Genomic DNA, 21,322 nt, shown 5'->3' on the forward strand with positions numbered 1-21,322 from the left:
ACGTCATGAGACATCGCCATAAAAATATTACACAGATTTTACGCACATTAGAGCGACCATATTTAAGGCCCTTTTACAGCCACGTCACATCGACTCTATTGAACTCATAGCTACACTGCGAACTCATTACAACGGGCATGGCACTCCTTGGCCATACCTGGCCCTTGCGGCATCAAACATCAAACATTTATTTATGACGCCTGCTGTGAACGCGCCCAAGGCGCTCACTGCTTTTCCTTTGGTGCGTTCGCGACAGGCGTCATTTAAATCAAGTCAAGCGTGGGCTTTTAACTCCAGATGCATTTCTGAATACGGGGGTTAATCTTTACCGGGAAACGCTGTCGCCGAACGCTGTGCACGAAGCCGAGCTTTCTGGTAGGATTGGCACGCGATGGATGGATGGATGTTATGAGCGTCCCCTTTGGAACTGGGAGGTGGGTTGCACCATGAAGCTCTTGCTATTATACTGCCTAATGTGCCACCTAGGTTTAAAATAATAAAGAAAAGGAGAAAAAAGCCCACGATGAATCCCCATAACCAAATGTACTGACCCCCTATTGCGAACTTTGTTTTTGTACGTCGCTGTTTTTCCTCGTTTCCCTACTTCCACCAATCTTCCAATCACCTATTACTAATCTCTATTGCGGACATGTTCACTTTCCTCCTGCTGTCGCTGAACCGAAGGGCTTCAAGGAGGCCAATGGTACCTAAATCGACCGCTGGGCAGATATTCTGACATTCTAATAAAACATGCTCCGTCGTTTCCCTAGCTTTACCACAGCAAGCACATCCTTCTTATTCCTTTTTATATCTGGCTTTATAGGTGCGTGTTCTAAGGCACCCTGATTTCGCTTCGAAAGTAATGAGCTTCCCTTTCAGTTATCATAAATTGTTTCTTTCCTTTGAGTTATCATAAATCCTTTCTTTCCTGATTTCGTTTTTGCCTCTTAAGTAGTTACTCATGGCAGTTTTTTTTTTCATTATCGCCACCCATGAGATTATTTCAGCGTCTCTGAATTTCCGTTTGACGTCCTTTCTTGCTGTGCTGCCCACCCTACAGGCCGCATAATTGCTCGTAAGCTTCCTAGTTCTTTTCCTCCACTGTGAATCGATGTTTTTCCTGTAAAGGTACCTCAACACTATCCCAGCGCATTTAATTTCTTCCATATTCATCAGTCGTTCTTCATAATCAATATTTTGGGAGCTTTCTTCCCTTCAAAATTGTCCAGCCCATATCTCCCTGTACAGCTTCATTTGTAGTCTTTCCGTGAGCGCCCAATGCGGGGTGGCCCACTGGCCTTTGGTTACCATCGAGTCCTGATTGTACCCTTCATTTTAAGCAGACAACCGCATTTCCAAAAGTCCTGGAACCATTACACCTTTTCGCATACCCCGGAGCGCCTAGTGCTTATTGTATCCCCGTAGCGCTCTGTGTTTCATTACGGCGGCATTTCTCTTCCCCTTTACTGAAAATAAGAAAGGCGCGATGCGGTGGAGGCCAGTGCCATCTGGAGATGTTGCAAGGAAACACGCGCGCCGCTCCATGGCCTCCGAGATCTGAGCCTCCGAGGCTATGGCCGCCCTATGAATGGTGGAAATGCTGGAAAAGGGGTGTGAGTTTAAGAGAAGAGTTTGTGAGAATTAAGTTTTGTCCTATACTCAAGTTATAATCCGATGCCATCCTGTCCGTAGATTGTGTTTAGATAGTACTTTACGATTTTTCTGACGCATTATGCTTTGATGAATTCAGCTATTCAGTAATGCCTCTGCGCCACTCAGATGGTCTGCGTGGTTGTGTTTCGAAATGATTTTTAGCCAGGCGACGTCCATCGGCGACATCTTTTTTTTTTTTTTTTTTTTTTGCGAAACGGGCTCTTTTCCACGGGGCCGCCTCTCGGCATGTCTGGATACCACGCGATTTCTTGAGCGTTCCAGCCTGCTGCGCGTGCATTAGTGTAGTGTTCTCGTGATTTTCTTACATTCTTTTTGTGTCTAGTTGAGGTCTTTAGCCTTTGCAGTGTTACAGTGCTAGCTTAACTTCGGCTAAGAAAATGGGAGCAAAGAGCTTGTGAAGCGTCTCGCACGCGCTGATCTCAAGGGAGTGCAGGATTTTGGAGCAGGTAGGATTGAGATTATGTTCAAGTCCAAAGCCGCCTTGAAGGCTCGTGAGGTTGAGGTTCGTTTTGAATATCGAGGAGTCCGCTCCAAGTTTGTCATGGTTTATGGCTACCCTCCGGATCTACAGACGAGGCTCTTATCAAAGAGCTGGAAGTCTTCGTGATGGTCCAGGGGATCTCTCCGACGAATGCGCGCCTGGGTTTCCTGAGCTCGCTTCAGGCAACAGGCGCCTCCGTATGGAGATGGTGCAGATCGTTCCAAACTTCCCTCGCCTAGGCGAGAAGATAGTGCAGGGCGAGGATGAGCGAGTCGTGCGTGTGTATCATAGGTGGAACATGGAAGGTCACCACGCTGCTGCGTGGGATACGCTGAAGTGCGCACGCTGCGAGCAGTTCGGCTACGTGACCTGCGAAGCAGCGTGCGTTCGATGCGGTGGGGACCACGCAGTCTCGGCGTGCACTGTGCGAAACTACTCGTCAGTAGCCGGGCAGTCATAGCGGTAGGTACCTGCGTTAGAACAGGTAGTTGTTTCGGTGGTAGAGAGCCCAACAGATGCGGTGGAGAATGGAAGGCTGCTTTGAGCGTGGTAGGCATCACCGGGGGTGGAGGACATTCCGCGGATTCCGACGCGGCCGCTCCCCTGTGTGTCACGGCAACGTGTGGATAGGGGGGGGGGGGGGGGGGCGAGGAGGTTGACGCGGCTTCGCTGCCGCCCCCGCGGTGGTGCCCGCCGCGCCAGCCGCTCTCTGTGGCGACGTGGAGTCACTGGCGGTAAAAAAGAAACGTCAACACCGTAGTATGGTGGCTAGAGCCACCATAACCGTAGGAAGCGCTCTGGATCGGCTTCCAGAGGGCGTCTGCGCAGCGGCCGTCCTTGGACTCGGGAGGCAGTGGCTCTCATGGCTCAGAGCTTGGTCTTCCCGAACCCAATCGCACTGCTGTGGCGATTTCAGACTCGGACTCCGATACTGAGGTTCCTCCGGAAGGTGATGGCAACTCTCCTTGTGAACACTGTGAGCGTCTCGACTGTGACTGCTCCGTATTGTCAGATAGGTCATGGAAGTCTACGGTCGAGGAGTATCCAGCCTTGGCGACTTCTTCATACGTAGATGTAGCTTCTGTTTTATTTTTCTTTAATGCGAGGGTTAATGCCTCAGGGCATACAGGGGTATGGGATGCGGGCGAGTAAGAATGATGAAATGAATGAAAAAAGATTTGCGGATCTAATAAAGTCCAGGAAGGGTCGATAATGTGGTTGCTGCGTCCAAGCAATGTAGTGGCCAGGATTATGCGGCAAAAGTCCCGCTGCTGCGAGGTGCCGGAGCCTTGTCGCCGCAGGTGGTGGATGTCGGCGTCAGCATTGCGTGACTTGCGGACTGGAAACTCAGGGCGGGGTTATAATTGCGGCCACTTACGAGTCACGACAGGAGTGAGGGCAACCCCGACCCGGATCCTCTGAAGCGCAAGCTCGTCTGCACGGGTAAGACTGCGGGGAAGGGTTACCGCACACGGAGGTATGAGAGCACGTGTGTGGCGCCGGAGGTGCTCTTTTCTTGTTAAAAAGAGGGTGGCGTCATCTAGGTGACGATGCTGAGGCAGTGACGATGGAGAGGTCGCAGAATCCGCACGGCTTTGGAAGCTCAGAAGGTCGCGTGAGATCCACTCGATAGATATTTGCTGCGGGATGCGTGCCGCCAGAAGATGGATCTGCCGACGTATTTCAGGGCTGTGAGTGACGCACCGCAGGAGCCATGTCACCTGGATGGCATCAGTGCGGATGACGACGTGGGCGGTGGGCACCATTGGAGAGGCGGCCACAGAGCACAACGCTCCTCGAAAAGCAAGGAGCTCAGCACAAAAGGAGGAAGGAGGCTCTTGAAGTTGAAACCGCAACGTCTTATTCAGGGCAGGTGCGCAAGGGCAATAAGGTGCAGTGGTCGTTTCACAGTTCTGGATGCTTGCATCAACGTAAATCACGATGGAGCCAAGCAGCAAGTGGGCGTCTTGGGCTATAATTCGGTCACGAAGCGACGCCACCGCGTGAGTTGATCTCGGGCGACGTATATCTGCTGGCTTGTTATCGCTCAGCTGTACAAAACTCCAGAGAGGAAGAACTGGGGATGGCGGTGGTTGAAGGGAGTGCGAGAAAGCGTAAGCCTTGAGAGCACACGTTGCATGCGAAAGACTGGCCTTACCCGCCGCGGTTGCTCAGTAACTATGGTGTTGGGCTGCTCAGCAAGAGGTCGCGGGATGGAATGCCGGCAACGGTGGCCGCATTTCGATGGGGGCGAAATGTGAAAACATCCATGTAATTGGATTTGGGTGCACGTTAAAGAACCCCAGGTGGTCGAAATTTCTGGAGTCCTCGACTACGCCGTGCCTCATAATCAGAAAGTGGTTTTGGCACATAAACCCCCATAACTTTTTTTAAAGGCTGGCCTTAAGCCTGCGAGTACTACGTCGCTGCTGCACCAGCTCATCTAGTCAATCCAGCTAAATACTAGCCTTTCCACCCTTTCGCTTTTTGTCTTTCCTACGTTTTCTTCCAGCTTTCTGCTAAATCTCTTGCATCCAATATGGCTTGTTCTCTTACCATAGTGCCATGTAGTAGTGACGGTGAATAATGCAGCGACAGATCTGTGAATGACAAAACGATCTTTTATTGGGAGAACTTGTGCGTACAAAAGCAAGTTACACCCAAAGCACAGCGACAGTGGCGAACACGGTCGGTGATCGTCAAAATCTGATCAGCGGGTCAAGCGGGTCAAGCGCGTCGGCTTTTATAAATGAGTCATAGAATCTCCCAGAGAAATAGCTAGTGTCCGCGCGTGTTCCAGAAAGTACTACACAATTCGCATCGCGTATACATGCAATTAGACTACACAACGTTCGGTGGCAACAGACAGCAGAAATACCCATCGATAACATTCGAGAAACTTCCGATACATACAGGCGTGTCCTGCATTGACCGATAACATTTGTTACGTGATGAAACGCGGTCACTGGACAAAGATGAACAAGTACACGTGTCAATAGCGACTTTCACCTGTAGTGGTTTGTCTCGGGGTTCAATACAGTTCGAGGTTGTCAACTTCGCTAAGTCGAAAAAGGTATATATTCTCGTGCTTCAGGAAACTTACGTCCGCAGGCCATGCCAGATCAGCTGCTTTGACAGAATTTTTTGCATGAGGTCTTTCTGGAGCTATGGCGAGTCGGGCCGCTGAAGTACGGCCATGGCCATTATTTTGATGCCGAATTTTAGTGGCCTTGTAGTGTGCCATGCCAGGGATTCCGAGGGCCGTATCCTATCGGTGGATCTTGATTCTGGCATTCGAATTGTTAACGTCTACGCTCCATGTATAGGTATATGTCAGAGAGCGTTCTTTGCTACATTGGGTCCTTACTTGGTAGGCCCTTGGTAGGCCCGTATTTGAGGGCTATGGGGCTGCAGCCCCGGGCCCCCAACTTTCGGGGCCTCCGCTCAGTCATTCGAAAAAAAAGTTGCTGAGCATGCTTGCTACCCTCGTTGTACATGTACATAGGTACATTGTAATGTACGTATGTACAATTGTACATGCGTTTTTGTTGGATGTGCACCGACGTGTACGTCAGATAATAACCGTTAACTAATACTGGAAATCACGCCAAGAAACGAGTTTCCCCAACCCATAAAGAGGATGTATATTTTGTCACTGATCAGCGAACGTAACATGTGGGCTTCAAAAAATTCAGCGTTTTAAACCATTCGTCATCATCATCATCATCATCGTTGTCATTAGGGCCCCAAAGATGCTGTTAGCCCTGGGCCCCGAAATTTCTTAATCCGGCACTGCCGTCAAGGCTCAGTTTGGTGGGTGATTTCAACTGTGTATTAAAGCAGGTCGACCGTGTCTCCTTAAGAGGCACTCCAAAATTCAAGGATAGCGCTGAAGATGTAGTACTGCGAGAGCTCGTTGATGAACTGAGACTGGTCGATGCTTGGCGAGCACTCTGCCCTGGGAAGTCAGGAATGACTTGGACGGGGCAGAGGGAGAGGAGCCACATCAATCGGTTTTACTTCTCATCATCACTGGCCCTCAGCCTGCATTCTTCCTGGTTGTCTCAATCTGCTCTTGGCGACCAATGCTTCCTTATTCTGCGGTTGGATAATTCGAACTTGGTGTCACAAGGCAAGAGGCCATGGCGTCTAAATCCACACCTCCTAAAGGACAGGCAGGCAACCGCAGAGGTACCGGCCATTCTATTTCGCTCGCTCCACAACATAGAGAATCTAGAAGGGACAGAATGGGATCAAGTGAAGGTCAGCGCGCGTTAGTGCTTCAGGTCTTGGGGCAAGCGTCGAGTGCGCGAGGAGTGCGAAGAGATCAAAATCGTCCCTGACGTGATCCTCCTACTCTCGATGCCACTGTCCTGCGGGCTAGGAGTTGCTCCAGCACTGACTTTACTCCGAAATGAACTTCGGATTCTCCCGCAGTGACGCTGAGATAGCTTGAGAGCTATAACCCGAGCGCAGCTGTCGGAAATGAAAGCGTGGGGCAGCAGAAATGTCCTTCGTAGGCACCTTTAGAGGAAGAGCACAGCGCACTCTTCCCTAGTTGATCTAAGCAATAGTAGCGTAGTCGATTCACCTGATGGAGTTCTTGCACTGGTGAGGCAGTTTTACACTAACTTTTATGCTGAGCCAACTGCCACTTCAGCCGTTTTTCCGTTTCCTACACCAGCTGAGCCACCAGAAGTTTGTGACTCAGCTGTGGTTGAGGAGGAGCTTTTTTCTGTCTTTGAAGTCTATGAAGCAGAATCGCAGTCCAGGATCCGATGGTTAGAAAGTTGAGTTTAGGTTAAGTTTTGGAAGCAGTTAAGGAAGCCTTTCACATCACTAGTGTATAGTTTGCTCAGTGAAGGGACTTTGTCAGCGTCTCAAAGCGAGGATCTAATCGCTCTCCTTTGTAAGGAAGAATTGAGAAGCACCGATCTAAGAGCATGGTGTCCAGTCACACTCCTGAACTGCGATTACAAGCTCATAGCAAAGTGCCTTTGCATGCGGCTCACTCCAGTGCTTAGCATGTCTTGGGCCCATACCAGGGATGTTGTGTCGAGGGGCGTTCCACTCAGCTTCACGGTTTAGCAGTATGGGACGTTCTCCTGTGGGCAAATGCCAGGAAACTTCCAGGCATTATCTGCTCCTTCAATCAGAGAAGGCTTTCCATATTATTAGCCACAGGTACATTTTTCGGGTTTTGGAAGAGGCTGGCTTTAGCATGGGTTTTCCGCGAATGGTCCAAGCTTTGTATTCTCGACCCACTTTTGCTGTTCTCATACAGGATCGCGTTCAGAGGCTTTCATTGTGGGTCACGGTGTGCGCCAGGGGGTTCCGTTTTCACTTACCATCTACGTACTTGCTTTTGAACCGCTTCTGCGGAGGTTGTCCTGTGACAGTAGAATCGGCAGGTTCCTACTCCCACGAGGTTCCCCTCCAGTTCCACTGTTCGCCTGTGCAAACGACTTGCCTGTTGTCGTCCGGGACGAGGCATCAGCGTGCATCGTCTTGTGTGTCACAGACGGTTACTGCAATACGAGTGGTGCAAGGTTGAATAGGTCGAAAAGTGCAGCAACGTACTTGAATTCCACTCCATCCAATCCGCAGATCGCTCATGGTTTATCCGTGAAAACGCGGTTGTGAATTCTAGGTTTCAGTTTCGATCCATACGGTTTGTCTCTGGATAACTGGTAGCACGCTTAGGAGAAGCTTGAAACCAGAATTCAGGGATTCAGCGCGTTGTGTCCATTGACAGCTCGAGCGATAATTCTTTGGTCACTCCTGTTTTCTTTTCTCATGCATGTAGCATGCCTGTGTCCTTTTCCAACCCGAGCCAAGCTTATCTTGGAGAAGGTTCTCTTTCGTTTTCTTTGGAAAGGGGGCAACTGGTTGTGTAGCTCGGCAGGTGCTTAAGTTGCTCAAGTATAAGGAAGGGCTCAGAATTTCTGACCTGGGCATCGTGGCTGCTGCACTGCATGTCAAATGGATACAAGTCGCCATTAACTCGGATATGCTCCTAACTCGAAGCTTTACTTCCTATTTTCGTAGTAGTCAACTCCGTTTGTTTTCCCAAAGCACATTTTTCTCACTGTGTGCCTCGCTCAGGTTCCCCGTCCACCATTTATGCGGCGGCTGCCAATTCTCGGATACACCTCCGGAAGGTTCACCCCGGCATTGACGTACTTTCGACTCCAATTCGACAACTACTCGATACCCTCACCCCATGTCTCCCTCCGCATTGCCAAAGGTACGATATGTCCTTTCAGAGGCCAAGCTGGAAGCTCATTACAGTCATCTTCCTTGGCGCCAGGCGAGCCACGTTCATGTGCCCCCTCGCGCGGGGTTGTCTGCCGGAGAGCTACAGACAATTGACAGCCATCCCGACACGTGCGGTGAGCCATTTTTGTGGTAGTCGTGAGGATAAGGTTAATTTTTTTTCACAATGTTTGCTTTCCGCAGCTCTTCCTCAATAGATAGCTAGTATTTTTAGCCTCCGAGGTGTTCCATTTGAGACTGTTCGTTTCTTGCACCCTTTTCTTAAGCAAGTGCTCAACCAATTCGTGCTGCTTCTTGTCGAGTGCTCATACAAAGTTTGGTTAGCATACTGTGGTGCAGTTTTCCGGGGGGGGGGGGGGAGGGACGTCGAGCATTCATGAAATGCTTGAAAAAGCACAGAAAGAGGTCCTGTTCCATCTCACCCGGGAGCGGCATCGCTTGGGTGAGAAGTTTCTCGAAGTATAGGCTCGCCCTGCCACGATTTTGATGAGTCAGGTGGAAAACTACTAAGTTATGATGCTTGCGTCTAAGGTCTCCTCACTTGGCCTGCTCCAGTTGATCCATGGGTTCTTGTTCGTTTTACTGACACTCAGAGACAGGACCAGTCATGGCGCACCCTCGTGGAGTCGCGCTGCACCGCGGGCCGCTTTGGTGGTCTCCATAGTTCTTTACCCTGACCTCTTCTGTGTTAAGGCATTCCAAGGGTCTGTCTGGCTCAAGTCCTGTAAGACGGACACGCCTGTTTATGTGCTGATCACAGTAGCTCGGTTTGTGCCGCTCCACAGCAGCCCTCTTGTGCGGGAAGGACCGTTGGCCCGAACCAAGGCCTCGCCCAGTCAACCCGGGTTGAGGGGCCGCGCCGAAGTCAATGTACCGAATGATGCTGGGTTGTTGAGTACATGAAAGCTCTGGGATGCGGTACCTACGGATGTCAAGTCCTCTCCCCATCTGACAACGGCGCTATCGCGCTGCACCTCCCAAAGGGAAAGGGAAAAAGTTGACTCGCTTGCGTGGTGTGTCCGTTGCCTTGTCGTAGTCACTCAGGCCGTCTGCCGGCGCCGGCGCACTGATCTTTCCAAGGCAATGATGAGGCTGTATTTGAGAAAAAAAAGAGTATGAAAAAGAACCAGGTGAAAAAGGAGCTGGTGCTGACAAATTTCAACTGGAAGAAAGCCGAAGAGCAAATTCCTAAGCGCACAGCAACATGGTTAGACGAAGTTCCCGTTAGGCCGATTATTGAACTAGGACCAAAACGGAAGGAAGCTTTATTGAAATCAGTAGAAAAGAAACTTAAGAGGTACACGAACACTAGACATCTGGCGACAAAGTAGAATGAATTTAATTTATAAAGGTGAGGGGGCAAAAGAATTCACTCCTATAGAACGTTGACCATTACATCAGTAATATACAGGTTAGCAATGCAGGCGATTAAATTAAAGCTGCATGCATGGGCAGAGAATAATGGCATATTAGGAGAACTTCAGAATGGTTTCAGAAACGGTTGGCATCTGGTAAGAACTTAATTGTCCTTACTCAATGTATTGAAATATCTGGAGTAGAAAGGAAACCGTTATATATAGCCTTTTTAGACATTACAGGAGCGTATGACAATGATCGGAACATTTCGTGCAATATTCTGAAAGCGGAAGGCTTAGGCGACGATTGCGTACAGGTTTTGAGAGAGATTTACCTAAAAAACACCGTTTGCGTGGAATGGGAAGTGATGAGGAGCGAGGCGAAAGTTGATATCAACAAAGTTCTGTGGCAGGGGTGCCCTTTATCCCCGCTGCTGTTTATGATGTACATGGTAAGGATGGAGAGGACGCTAGAAGGAAGTAATGTCTGATTTAATCTCTCCCACAAAAAGGCGCGTACAGTAGTAGAGCAGCACCTTCTAGGTTTGTTTTATGCGGACGACATTGTGTTGCTAGCTAAGAACTAAAGAGATATGCAACGTCTGGCTAATATCTGTGGACAGGAAGGCGAGAACTCAGGTCTGAAATTTAGCGTTAAAATCGGGTGTTATCGTATTCAGTGAAAATAGTGAACATACAGTGTCAATTCAGGGCCAGGAAGTACTTCGGGTAAAATAATATAAATACCTTTGTATATGGATAAAGCGAGGCAATAGATATATGGAAACACAGGAAAAAACAATAACAGCAAAGGGGAAAAGAAATGCGGCCATAATGAAACACAGAGCGATATGGGGATACCATAGGTACCAGGTGCTCCGGGGTATGCGGAATGGTGTAATGGTTCCAGGACTTAAATTTGGTAATGCGATTGTCTGCTTGAAGTATAGCATACAATCAGAACTCGATGGAAGCCATAGGTCAGTGGGATGCCTCGCATTGGGCGCTCACGGGAAGACTACAAATGAATCTGTGCAAGGTGACATGGGCTACACAAGGTTTGACGTGAGGGAAGCTCAAAACAAAATTGATTGTGAAGGACGACTGAGGAGTATGGAGCAAAGTAAATGGGCTGAGAGATTGTTGAGATATTTTTACAGGAACAATATTTATTCACAGTTTAGGATATACTAGAGAATTTACCAGCAAGTATGCGGCCCGTAGGGTGGGCAACACCGCAACAAAGAACGTCAAGCGGAAAGTCAGAAAGGCTGAAATAATCTCATGGGTGGCGGCAATGGAAAAGAAACCTGCCATGAGTAACTACTTAAGAGGAAAAAATGAAATCAGGAAAGAAACAATTTATGATAACTGAAAGGGAAGCTCATTACTTTTCGAAGCGAGATCGGGATGCCTTAGAACCCGCACCTATAAAGCGAGATATAAGGAAGAAGCATGTGCTTGCTGCGGTGAAGCTAGGGAAACTATGGAGCATGTTTTATTAGAATGTGAAGACGTCTACCCAGCGGTCGATTTAGGCACCACTGAACTCTTTGAAGCTCTTGGGTTCCGCGAGAGCAGTGGAAAAGTAAACATGTCCGCAATAGTGATTAGTAAGAGGTGATTGGGCATTGGTGAAAGAAAAGTAGGGAAACGACAAAAAACGCAGACGTACAAAAGCACAGTCCGCAATAGGGGATCAGAAAATTTGGTTGTGGGAGTTCAAAATGTTATTTTTTTCTTTTTTTTATTGTTTAGCCTAGGTAGGACATTAGGCAGTGTAATAGCAAGAGCTTGGTGGCGCAGCCCACCGTCCCGTTGCAAAGGGGACGCTCATAACATCCATCCCTCCATCCTTGTGTATTCTTCGTGGGTTTTGTTTTTCTTTCCTTATCTTTTTTTAAAACATAGGTAGGACATAAGAAAATATAATAACAAGAGCTTGGTGATGCGACCCACCACCCCGTTCCAACGGAGATGCTCATAGCATCCATCCATCCATGTATGGTGACGCGACTTGACGAGCGGCTGCAGGCCGCGGGTGCTTTTGTCACGGTTGTGACAGTTCACCCCACAACAGTACGGCCCTCCTTTGCTACACGAACGTCGTGCCGCCGCTGCAGCCATCGCGAAACAGCAGCGAGAGGAAAAGCACTTTTGCAAAATATTAGGCAGCTTTAGTTCGGCGTCGGCGACAGCTCTGCGTGCGCAGGAAACCCGCAGAGGCGAGAGTGCGCGTGTGCAGTACGCAGCGAGCACGCACGGTCTCTTGCGTGGGCCCGCAGCTCTTCAAAAGCTGCGTAGCGTCTGCTGCGGGCTCTGCGAGCCTTGGGGGACGTTCTCGCGTGTTCTCGCGCGTCCACGTGAGCGCATTTCTCGATATGGCTCTTGCCGAACAAATGACTCTGGCTTGTGGTTTGACTTCGTGGCGGCTGATATTGGCTACACAGTTTCAGAAGCTGGCACATGGCATCGCTCATTAACACACTACCGGCTGCTGCGCGTCCAAGTCAGCAATCCCCTTCTCAAACCTTTGCGTCCGGCCAACTATCGCCGTTTCGTGCGCGCTCGCTTCGCTACGTACGCACGGCCTCGCGCGCTGCGTACTTGAGTGGTTGCAGACGCCTAAGTGAGACTAGGGTGTACTACTGAAACTGTTCATTAACCGCGAGGTCATGGAGGCCCAGGCGCACTGATGGATAGTGACGCGGTTCTCCGCTAGGGAAAAAGTGGCGAACGCGTTCGTCGGCAAGCTTCTGCTTGGGAGCCCTATGGCGGTGCGTGTCCCGGTGACTGAGCAGGCCGTAACGCCGAAGGCCCCACCGCATTCTGACACATGTCTCCATCGCAGGCAGATCGTACGGACGGTGATACGGAGTCTGAATGTGAATATGAGTGACGAGGTGGTCGAAGAGCGGGGCCTTCCGAGCCACGAGGACGGCATTGACCAGAATGTGTGCCCTAGCAGGATCAAGACCATCTTCCCCAAGACCGCGCGCAGCGCCGAGGGCGAGTGGCTGTACGTCATCAACGATGTCACATACGTTCAGGCCATCATCGTCGAAGTCTGCGTGTGAGTATCCTAACATGGCCAGGGTGGTGCCAAACAAAAAAGACTGCTCGAAGTGACAGCGTCACTCGCGAAGCCTGACGATTAAGCACGTATACGACCGCACGTGTAAGGTTTAGAAGCACGCAAACCACGAACTTACACTTGGTACTCTTTATACTTCTGTTTACTTACAAATTTTTGGTATAACGCCCATGCGCCTCGCACTTGGCGCGCTCGCGAATGTCTTTTTATTCTTCCTTGTTTTTCTTTTTTCTGCATCAACTTGAAATACTAATATCACATACAGGCTTGAAATTTCCTCCTTGCGGTACTCAGCACAACCAGAATCACCTACGATCCCAACGGCTGTACAAGTTCTTGAAATGAGTGCGCGGGTTGATTCACCCCAGTAATCTTCTTTTGGGTCCGATCAGAGCTCAAGCATTTACAGTGAGTAGGGAGAGAGGCGGGTATTCGCCCCTAATGCACCCGGACGCTTGCAACGTTCTCTTCCTTCTCGTTCCGATTCTCTTGAAGTACGGTGCAGTGCTGGCGGCTAACGGTCGCGGCCGAACGACATTAGCTGTGCGTTGCTGCAGGCGCGAGCCTCTTGGCCGCAGTGCGCTGCACGTTCTTCCCAAGATGCACACAAAGGGCAAAAGGTTACCGACACAGTATGCTCAGCATCGTGTGCAATCAATCAATCAATCAATCAATCAATCAATCAATCAATCAATCAATCAATCAATCAATCAATCAATCAATCAATCAATCAATCAATCAATCAATCAATCGATAATTTATTTATTGTGCCAGGGAAAAACGATATTGTCTTAGGGCAGGCGCACGCATACATTACAAAACAAAAACAAAAAAAAAGAAAGCAGCTGAGGAATATAAGCAAAAAAAAAAACAATACAGAAAAAGAACAAGTTTGAAAAGAAGAGTACATGCAACAAGAGGCATGGCGAATACGAAATAAAATGTAGAAGGGCAGTTCAACAATGTGCGAAACTATGACACAACAACGCGTAGCTCGGAAAAGAACAATGACAGCGAGTTATGCAAAATATCGGGATCATGAAAATAAGCGTCATCGAGGCTCAGTATTTCCTGGACGGTTGAGTGTTGGTGATGAAAGGCAGGAACATGGAAAGCTCAATGTCCTCTAGCGTCCTTGCTTGTCTTACGAAACATGACACGACTGAGGATATTGGGGCACGTGAGGACGCCGTGAAGGAGTTTGAAAAAAAAATTAAAATTTGGAGGACGCTTAAGCTTCTCCTTTAACAGCCTAACGCGAAAGCATTCAAAGATTCCTGACTGCTTTTCATGCTTCACAGCAACTGGAGCTTATGTAACCGTAATATTTACTGGGAAATGCTGCCGGCGAGCGTTATGCACGAAGGCGAGCTTTCTGGTAGAAACGCGGCCTCCTGCGTGGGTCGATCTCCTGTTATTGTTTTGCACTTTAAGTATTTCAATCTGGGAAGACCTAACATAAGAGGCACGCGCTGTCGATATTTCTTTCATGATATTTGTTTGTGGGCTGTCATCCTGATGATCCCGAGGAATAACTTTGTATAGAGTGAAGGGCAAGGTATGAGCAACTTTGGCAGTAGAAGAGTAGTTGGGTATCCATGGTTCGGAATGCTTTCTCGTGAGTAGACGGCCGACGCTGGAAGCGGGACGCCGACGCCGGATTTTCCGCGACGCGGGGTCCTTAACGCTATCGCGATAAAACAGATCAGCGTGACTACGTCGCCAGCGAAGGGCACTGATAATAAATGCGACAGTGCTAGAAAATGGTACGGTGTATAGTCAATCAATCAGTCATTCAATCGATCATCTAATCAAGCAATTTCGTTAGCGTACCCAGGAACAACCAGGCGCGTGAGAAGTGGAATAACATTCACACAAACACACACACTTGTATATATGAGCAAACATGACTAAAAGGTGCACATTCTTCTATACAAATATTGTTTACAGTATATAACATACATAATACAGCTGAACACAGAAAAAATAACGAAATATAATATAAACATCAAAAGAAGAACATTGACTGAGATTTCTGAAAATCTGGACATCAAGCACACGGTACCCTCCACTCGCAACAAGGACGACACATACATACCAAATATCATCATCAGCAGCAGCAGCAGCAGCATCTTCATCAGCCTGGTTACGCCCACTGCAGGACAAAGGCCTCTCCCATACTTCTCGAACTACCCCGGTCATGTATTAATTGTGCCATGTCGTTCCGGTAAACTTCTTAATCTCATCCGCCCACCTAACTTTCTGCCGCCCCCTGCTACGCTGCACTTTCCTTGGAATCCAGTCCGTAACCCTTAATGACCATCGGTTATCTTCCCTCCTCAATACATGTCCTGCCCATGCCCATTTCTTTTTCTTGGTTTCAACTAAGATGTCATTAACTAGTGTTTGTTCTCTCACCCAATCTGCTCTTTTCTTATTCCTTAACGTTACGCCTATCATTCTTCTTTCCATAGCTCGTTGTGTCGTCCTCAATATAAGTAGCACCCTTATCCTAAGCCTCCAGGTTTCTGCCCAAGACACAGCTGTTATACACTTTTCTCTTGATGGATAATGGCAACCTGCTGTTCATGATCTGAGAATGCCTGCCAAACGCACCCCAGCCCATTCTTATTCTTCTGGTTATTTCAGTCCCATGATCCGGATCCGCGGTCACTACCTGCCCTAAGTAGATGTATCCCCTTTTTTCTTTTTCAGCTTTGTTTGACCACTAGTGAGCTTCCTGATGAATGGAAGATTGCGCGCGTTTTGCAGATTTTAAAGAAAGGCCAGCAAGCTTAACATAACAAGTTATAGGCCCGTGTCAATTATATCTACTTGTTCTAATCTTATGGAACACGTCATAGCTGGCTATATAATGCCTTTCTTGTCTAACTATAAAGCTTCGTCTCCTTATCAACGCGGATTTACCGCGAATTTACAACTCAGCTACTCACCAGCGTACATGACTTTATAATGACATTGGAACACTCAAGGTAAATAGATGCATTCTTTATAGAGTTTAGCAAGGCGTTTGACGAATTGCCACATGCGAAAGTAATACATAAGCTGAAATTAACCGGTCTTCCCTGCTACTTATTGAAATGGGTTGAAGCATACTTGCATATCAGAAAACAATTTGTTGTAGTGGATTATTGTGCGTGTGATATGCGCCCTCTTTCTTCTGGTGTGTCTCATGGCAGTGTACTCGGGCCCTTGCTTTTTATGCTTTATGTGAATGATCTCATTGTGTTTTTGTCTGATTCGGTGAGCATAAAACATTTTACTGATGACTGTACTATATAGAAGAAGATATTTTGTGGGAGCGATCATGTTGTTTTACAGGACCAATTGTTGAAGGTTGAGCAGTGGTGTCGAACTTCGGATATGGAAATCAACATGCAATAAACAGTCTTATTAACAGTTACACGTAAATTACAGCCTAGTTATTGCTATACTCTTTGCTACCAAGAAATAGCACAAGTTACTAGCTATAAGGATTGAGGCGTTGCATTTGCTTCCAGCTTATCCTAGTCAGGTCATGTTTCGTATATGTGTGCATCTGCATTTAAGAAGTTGTGTTTCCTAAAAAGGAAACTAAACAAAGCTCCAGCAGAGCTAAAGTTACTAGCGTCTATGGCATAAGATTGAAAATAGAATATGCTTCCGAAATTTCGGATCCCGAAACTAAGCAGGATATAGGTAAACATATGATGTTGCAAAGGATGGCTATCAGATTTATTTCTGGTAAGTATAGAACGTGTGATTCCCCTACTAAACTTACGCAAGAACACGAGATTACAGCATTACAGGTGCATTGAAAATACGCTCGGATAGTGTTCATGCATAATATGTTGAAAGGTAAATTTGACGTATCCATACCTTCATATGTAAAATCCTTAGGCACCAGAAACTCTCGACACAATCATGACCATGCACTGAAACCGATATTTGGTAAAACTAGTGCATTTAAACAGAGTTTCTTCCCACAGACAATTTCTGACTGGAATGATCTTCCTTAATCCATTTTCGAGGAGGCTGACTTTCATACGGCACCGAAAATATTGTTGTTTTAGTTTGCTACTTTGCTTGTTACCAAGTACATATTATACGCGTAGTGATGTAATCCTTCTTGATTGTTTATGGCGTTATTCATTTGCAATCGCTATTTATACTAATTGTGTTTAAGTTCCCACTCCTGCTTGGGCACGTCATGGCCTGCAGTATTGTGAAATAAATAAATAAATTAATTAATTAATTAATAAATAAATAAATAAACGGCCTGTAGTTGAGCTCGAAATCTGGGCACTTCTACGGCATTCACAGTACGACTTCTGCATTTGCAGCTTCAACTATGGAGCACAATAAGTATTTTTAATACTTGACTCGAGGGCAAAATTTTCACGCAACGCGGTGAAGCTGCTTATGCACGAGCGTAGTGATAAATACTATGACGAGCACCGTACGCGGCACCACCTGTATGTCTACGTACGCATAGCAAGTATAGCAAAATTTGTGCACTACGATAAGCTTTCACGGCAGGCTGAATTCTCGATTTCACCACTAGCTCGTTGATTACTGGACGTGTGCAACGGATAAGCCTAATCTGTCGCTTTTCTCCTCTTCCTCTTTTTCATTCTTAACGTGCACTTCATCTTCGCCCATGCTCCTGTTCATCTTGCTATTTTCGTTGATCTCGCGTTTCGTCGTTTCGTGAACATGACCTCGGAGTCGCGTGTAGGCTGCAACTTTTAAAGTAAGAAACGCACGCCACTGAGCTCACCACTGTCTTTCCCGCAGGCACGAGGATTCGCCGTGCGACTTCGCCGTGCACAGTGGCCTTCCGTCTGGTTACACGTCCGAGTGCGAGCAGAAGTTCGCCTTGCGCAAGCTGCTCGCGCTGCACCCGACCGAAGAGAAGGCGTACGGCGAGACGTTCCGCTTCCCGTCGTGCTGCGTCTGCTACATCAGGTCCCCGAAGTTGGCGGGACGCAGCCTGAAGCCGAGCCGCCGCCGCAACTGAGAACAGCAGTGAAAAAAGAGCATTTGATAAGATGTGGACGGGGGGGCCTGATTACAGCTTGTCCCTCTGGGTTGTTCTATAGGGCGTCATCGTTTCGAAATTACGAGAATATTGGAGCTCGATACCTCGTGGTCTCCATGGCCAACGGTCGTACGTGGTGCAGAAAGGTACGTAGCAGCCAGATAGCCCCTACCGCCTCAGTACTGCCTGATACATCGTGACAGTGATTGTGTGAGAACAGTCTATCTATGTTATTGTTTTCACTGTCATTAAAATGTGTCTCTGTTTCTTTCGCTACCTCTAGCAAGCATTGGTTCTTCTTAACATGTAAGGGATTGATAGTTTACTGAGATGCAAAAGGGAGTTGTATTAGCTTATCCCTCACCGAATCAGACATTCGGATAAAAAATATCGAAATAAAATGTAGCGCCCAAAGTGCCTTGGTGTTCCGTGTTTCAACACAACTGCAGTCGTGTGCTTTCTGCAATCCTGTCATACTTTGACAGCCATTCCTTTTTTCATGACAATCATGACTGTTTCATGACTGTTAGTACCCTAATAGTCATGACAATCGTAGTGGCCGACAGCAAGTGCGCTTGTAAGAACGAGCTGCGACGACCGAAAATTAATTGTGCCCAATATCTCCGGCGTCAAGAAAGCTATCGCGACGACTTGCGCTATAGTAATGTATGATTTTACTATGCGACACTCACCAAAGCAAAGCAGAAAGCGAGCTAAAATGGCGTCAGGCAGACGGGACCTGTGGACCAGGGGTTTTATTCTGGAGACTGTCAAATTCTGCAATAGCAGCAATTTGAGCCAATCAGCGAAGCCGTAGCAGTCCTCTTGGCAAATCAGAGCAGAGAAGATGGCAAATTTGACAATACGTGGTGTCAAAATCCATACCTAAGCGAGGTTGCCTCTGAGCAACAGAAACAAATATCGAAGGCAATGGTTTTGTCAACTGCATGAGGTGGAAGTCATTGCCGAGTCCGAAACATGTCATGACCGTTATTTTTTTTAGACATTACTAAGAGGGACGTGCATTTTAAAGCGAAGATTTCTTCTTTGTCTACCCTCTCAGGTTTGGCGGGGCTGCTTGCTGGCTGGGTCAGTGTCTAGGCGGATAGGTTACTTGATATATATATATATATATATATCTATATATATATATATATGTTAAGGTTATATTTGCGCCGATTGCAAGTGATAGGGATCAGGCTTACATAACCCCTGTATGTTGACCGACAAACTAGTGTGCCAGTACGTGCACTTCCTTGTTATACGTAAACACAGTCACAAAATTGCTGCATTAAACAGAAACATAAAAATGTCCGCTCGCAGTCGTCTGTAAAGCACGTCGACGTCTTTGTAGAATAACGCATTATATTCAATGATTTATTTGATGTACTTGATCTTCCGACTAAGCCATTTGGTATGTGGCCGTGGGTGTTTGCTCATTCCTGGCCAATCCGTGAGAGGTACATAATCCTTAAATATAGCTAGATATGTACCGCCTCCATCGCTATGCGATGAAGTTAGAAAGGCCGTGCAAGACACTACCAGCAAACAAGTAGCAGGGGAACATGGAATAACAGTCGCTTTAACCAAAGATGGAGGAGATACCATGTGTGAAAAGCTTGAGGCCCTTTATACGCATAGCCCCATGACTTCATGTGTAGCAGAGAGCTGGAAGAATGCCAATATTATACTGATTCATAAGAAAGAAGGTGCTAAAGAACTGAATACTTATGGGCCAATTAACATGCTTTCAGTATGGTATAAAATATTCACCAATATTATTTCCAATATAATGAGGCCAACACTTGACTTTATTCAATCAACAGGCTAGCTTCAGGAAGGGATACTGTACGATGTATCACATCCACGTCATCAATCAGGTAATCGAGAAATCTGCGGAGTACAATCAACCTCTCTACATGGCTTTCATAAATTGTGAAAATACATTTGAATTAGTTGACATACCAACAGTCATAAAGGCATTGCCTAATGAAGGAGCACAGGAGGCATACATGGATATCTTGGGAAATATCTACAGAAATTCCACAGATACCTTAGTGTTCCACAGAACGAGTGGCAAGTTACTTATTAAGAAAGAGGTCAAGCAAGCAGGTACAATCTCTCCAATGCTATTCACTGCATGCTTAGAAGTATTGGGAAGGCTTAGGAGTGAGGATCAACGGCGATTATCTCAGTAACCTTCGGTTCGCGGATGAGATTGTCTTGTTGAGCAACACTGGGGACGAATTACAACAAATGATTGACGACCTCAACGGAGAGAATGTAAGAGTGAGATTGTAGATTAATGTGCAGAAGACACAGATAATGTTCAATAGCCCGGCAAATTAACAAGAATTCAGGATCGCCAGTCAGCCAATAGAGTCTGCGCAAGAGTACAGGAGTAGGTTTATCAAGGTCAATTACTCAAAGGGGACTCTCATTATGAGAAAGAAATTTACAGAAGAATAAGATTGGGTTTGAGTGCATATGGCACACAATACTAAATCCTGACTGGTAGCTTACCACTATAATTGAAAGGAAAAGTGTACATACATTTCATTCTACCAGTGCTAGCATACGGGACAGAAACTTGGAGATTGAAAAAGAAGCTCGAGAACAAGTTAAAGACTGCGCAAAGTGCGATGGAACAAAGAATGTTAGACGTGGACGTTAAGAGAGAGGAAGAGAGCGGTGTGCATTAGCCATCAAACGGAGATAGCCGATATTCTAGTTGACAATAAGAGAAAAAAAACGGAGATGGGTGGGCCATGTAATGCGTAGGTTGGATAACGGGTGGGCCATTAGAGGTCCAGAATAGATGCCAAGGGAGGGGAAACGCAGTCTGGGACTGCAGAAAACTAGGTGGGGTTATCAAATGAGGAAATTTGCAGGCGCAAGTAGGAATCAGCTAGCGTAATACAAGGGTAATTGGAGATCGCAGGGAGAGGCCTTCGTCCTGCAGTGAACATACTAATAGGATGATGATGATGATGATGATGATGATGGTGGTGGTGATGATGATGATGTGCCGCCACGTACTTTCCTGAGCCTGTCCCTCTCATTGCCATTCTTGCTTCTACAGGCGTCATACATCACTCTCGTCTTCATGACGTCGTTGCATAAACATATGACACTGTCTCTCGCCTGATTAAAAACTGTTAATAACAGCCTTTACACTAGGAAAGTGTTCGTGGTAATAATCGAGTGCCTTCAGCGAAGTGTCCAAGCAGGCGATAACAAATCATAAACAAAACAAGGCCAGGACGTACAACACATGACAAAATATGACAATCCAATACAGGCACCATGATCCAGATATAGCAATTAGAGACACTATAAAAGTATCACAAAAATGTCTCTAGACCCATAGCTTGTGCTTATATGTTAAATAGGCACGATAA

The 21,322-nt window shown here is 47.1% G+C and overlaps 1 protein-coding gene across 1 annotated transcript in view; it reads left to right on the forward strand.

The window, feature by feature from the left end:
* Positions 1-18,197, forward strand: part of LOC126534741 (protein spaetzle-like) — a 44,440-nt gene extending 26,243 nt beyond the window's left edge. The window contains exons 3-4 of the mRNA XM_050181986.2: positions 12,638-12,859; positions 17,678-18,197. Of these exons, the coding sequence (XP_050037943.2) occupies positions 12,638-12,859; positions 17,678-17,900 (445 nt within the window). The 3' untranslated portion in view covers positions 17,901-18,197. The remainder of the gene's footprint in view (positions 1-12,637; positions 12,860-17,677) is intronic.
* The last annotated feature ends 3,125 nt before the right edge of the window (positions 18,198-21,322 follow it).

Source organism: Dermacentor andersoni, chromosome 7 (genome assembly GCF_023375885.2).
Source record: "Dermacentor andersoni chromosome 7, qqDerAnde1_hic_scaffold, whole genome shotgun sequence".
Lineage (NCBI taxonomy): Eukaryota > Metazoa > Arthropoda > Arachnida > Ixodida > Ixodidae > Dermacentor > Dermacentor andersoni.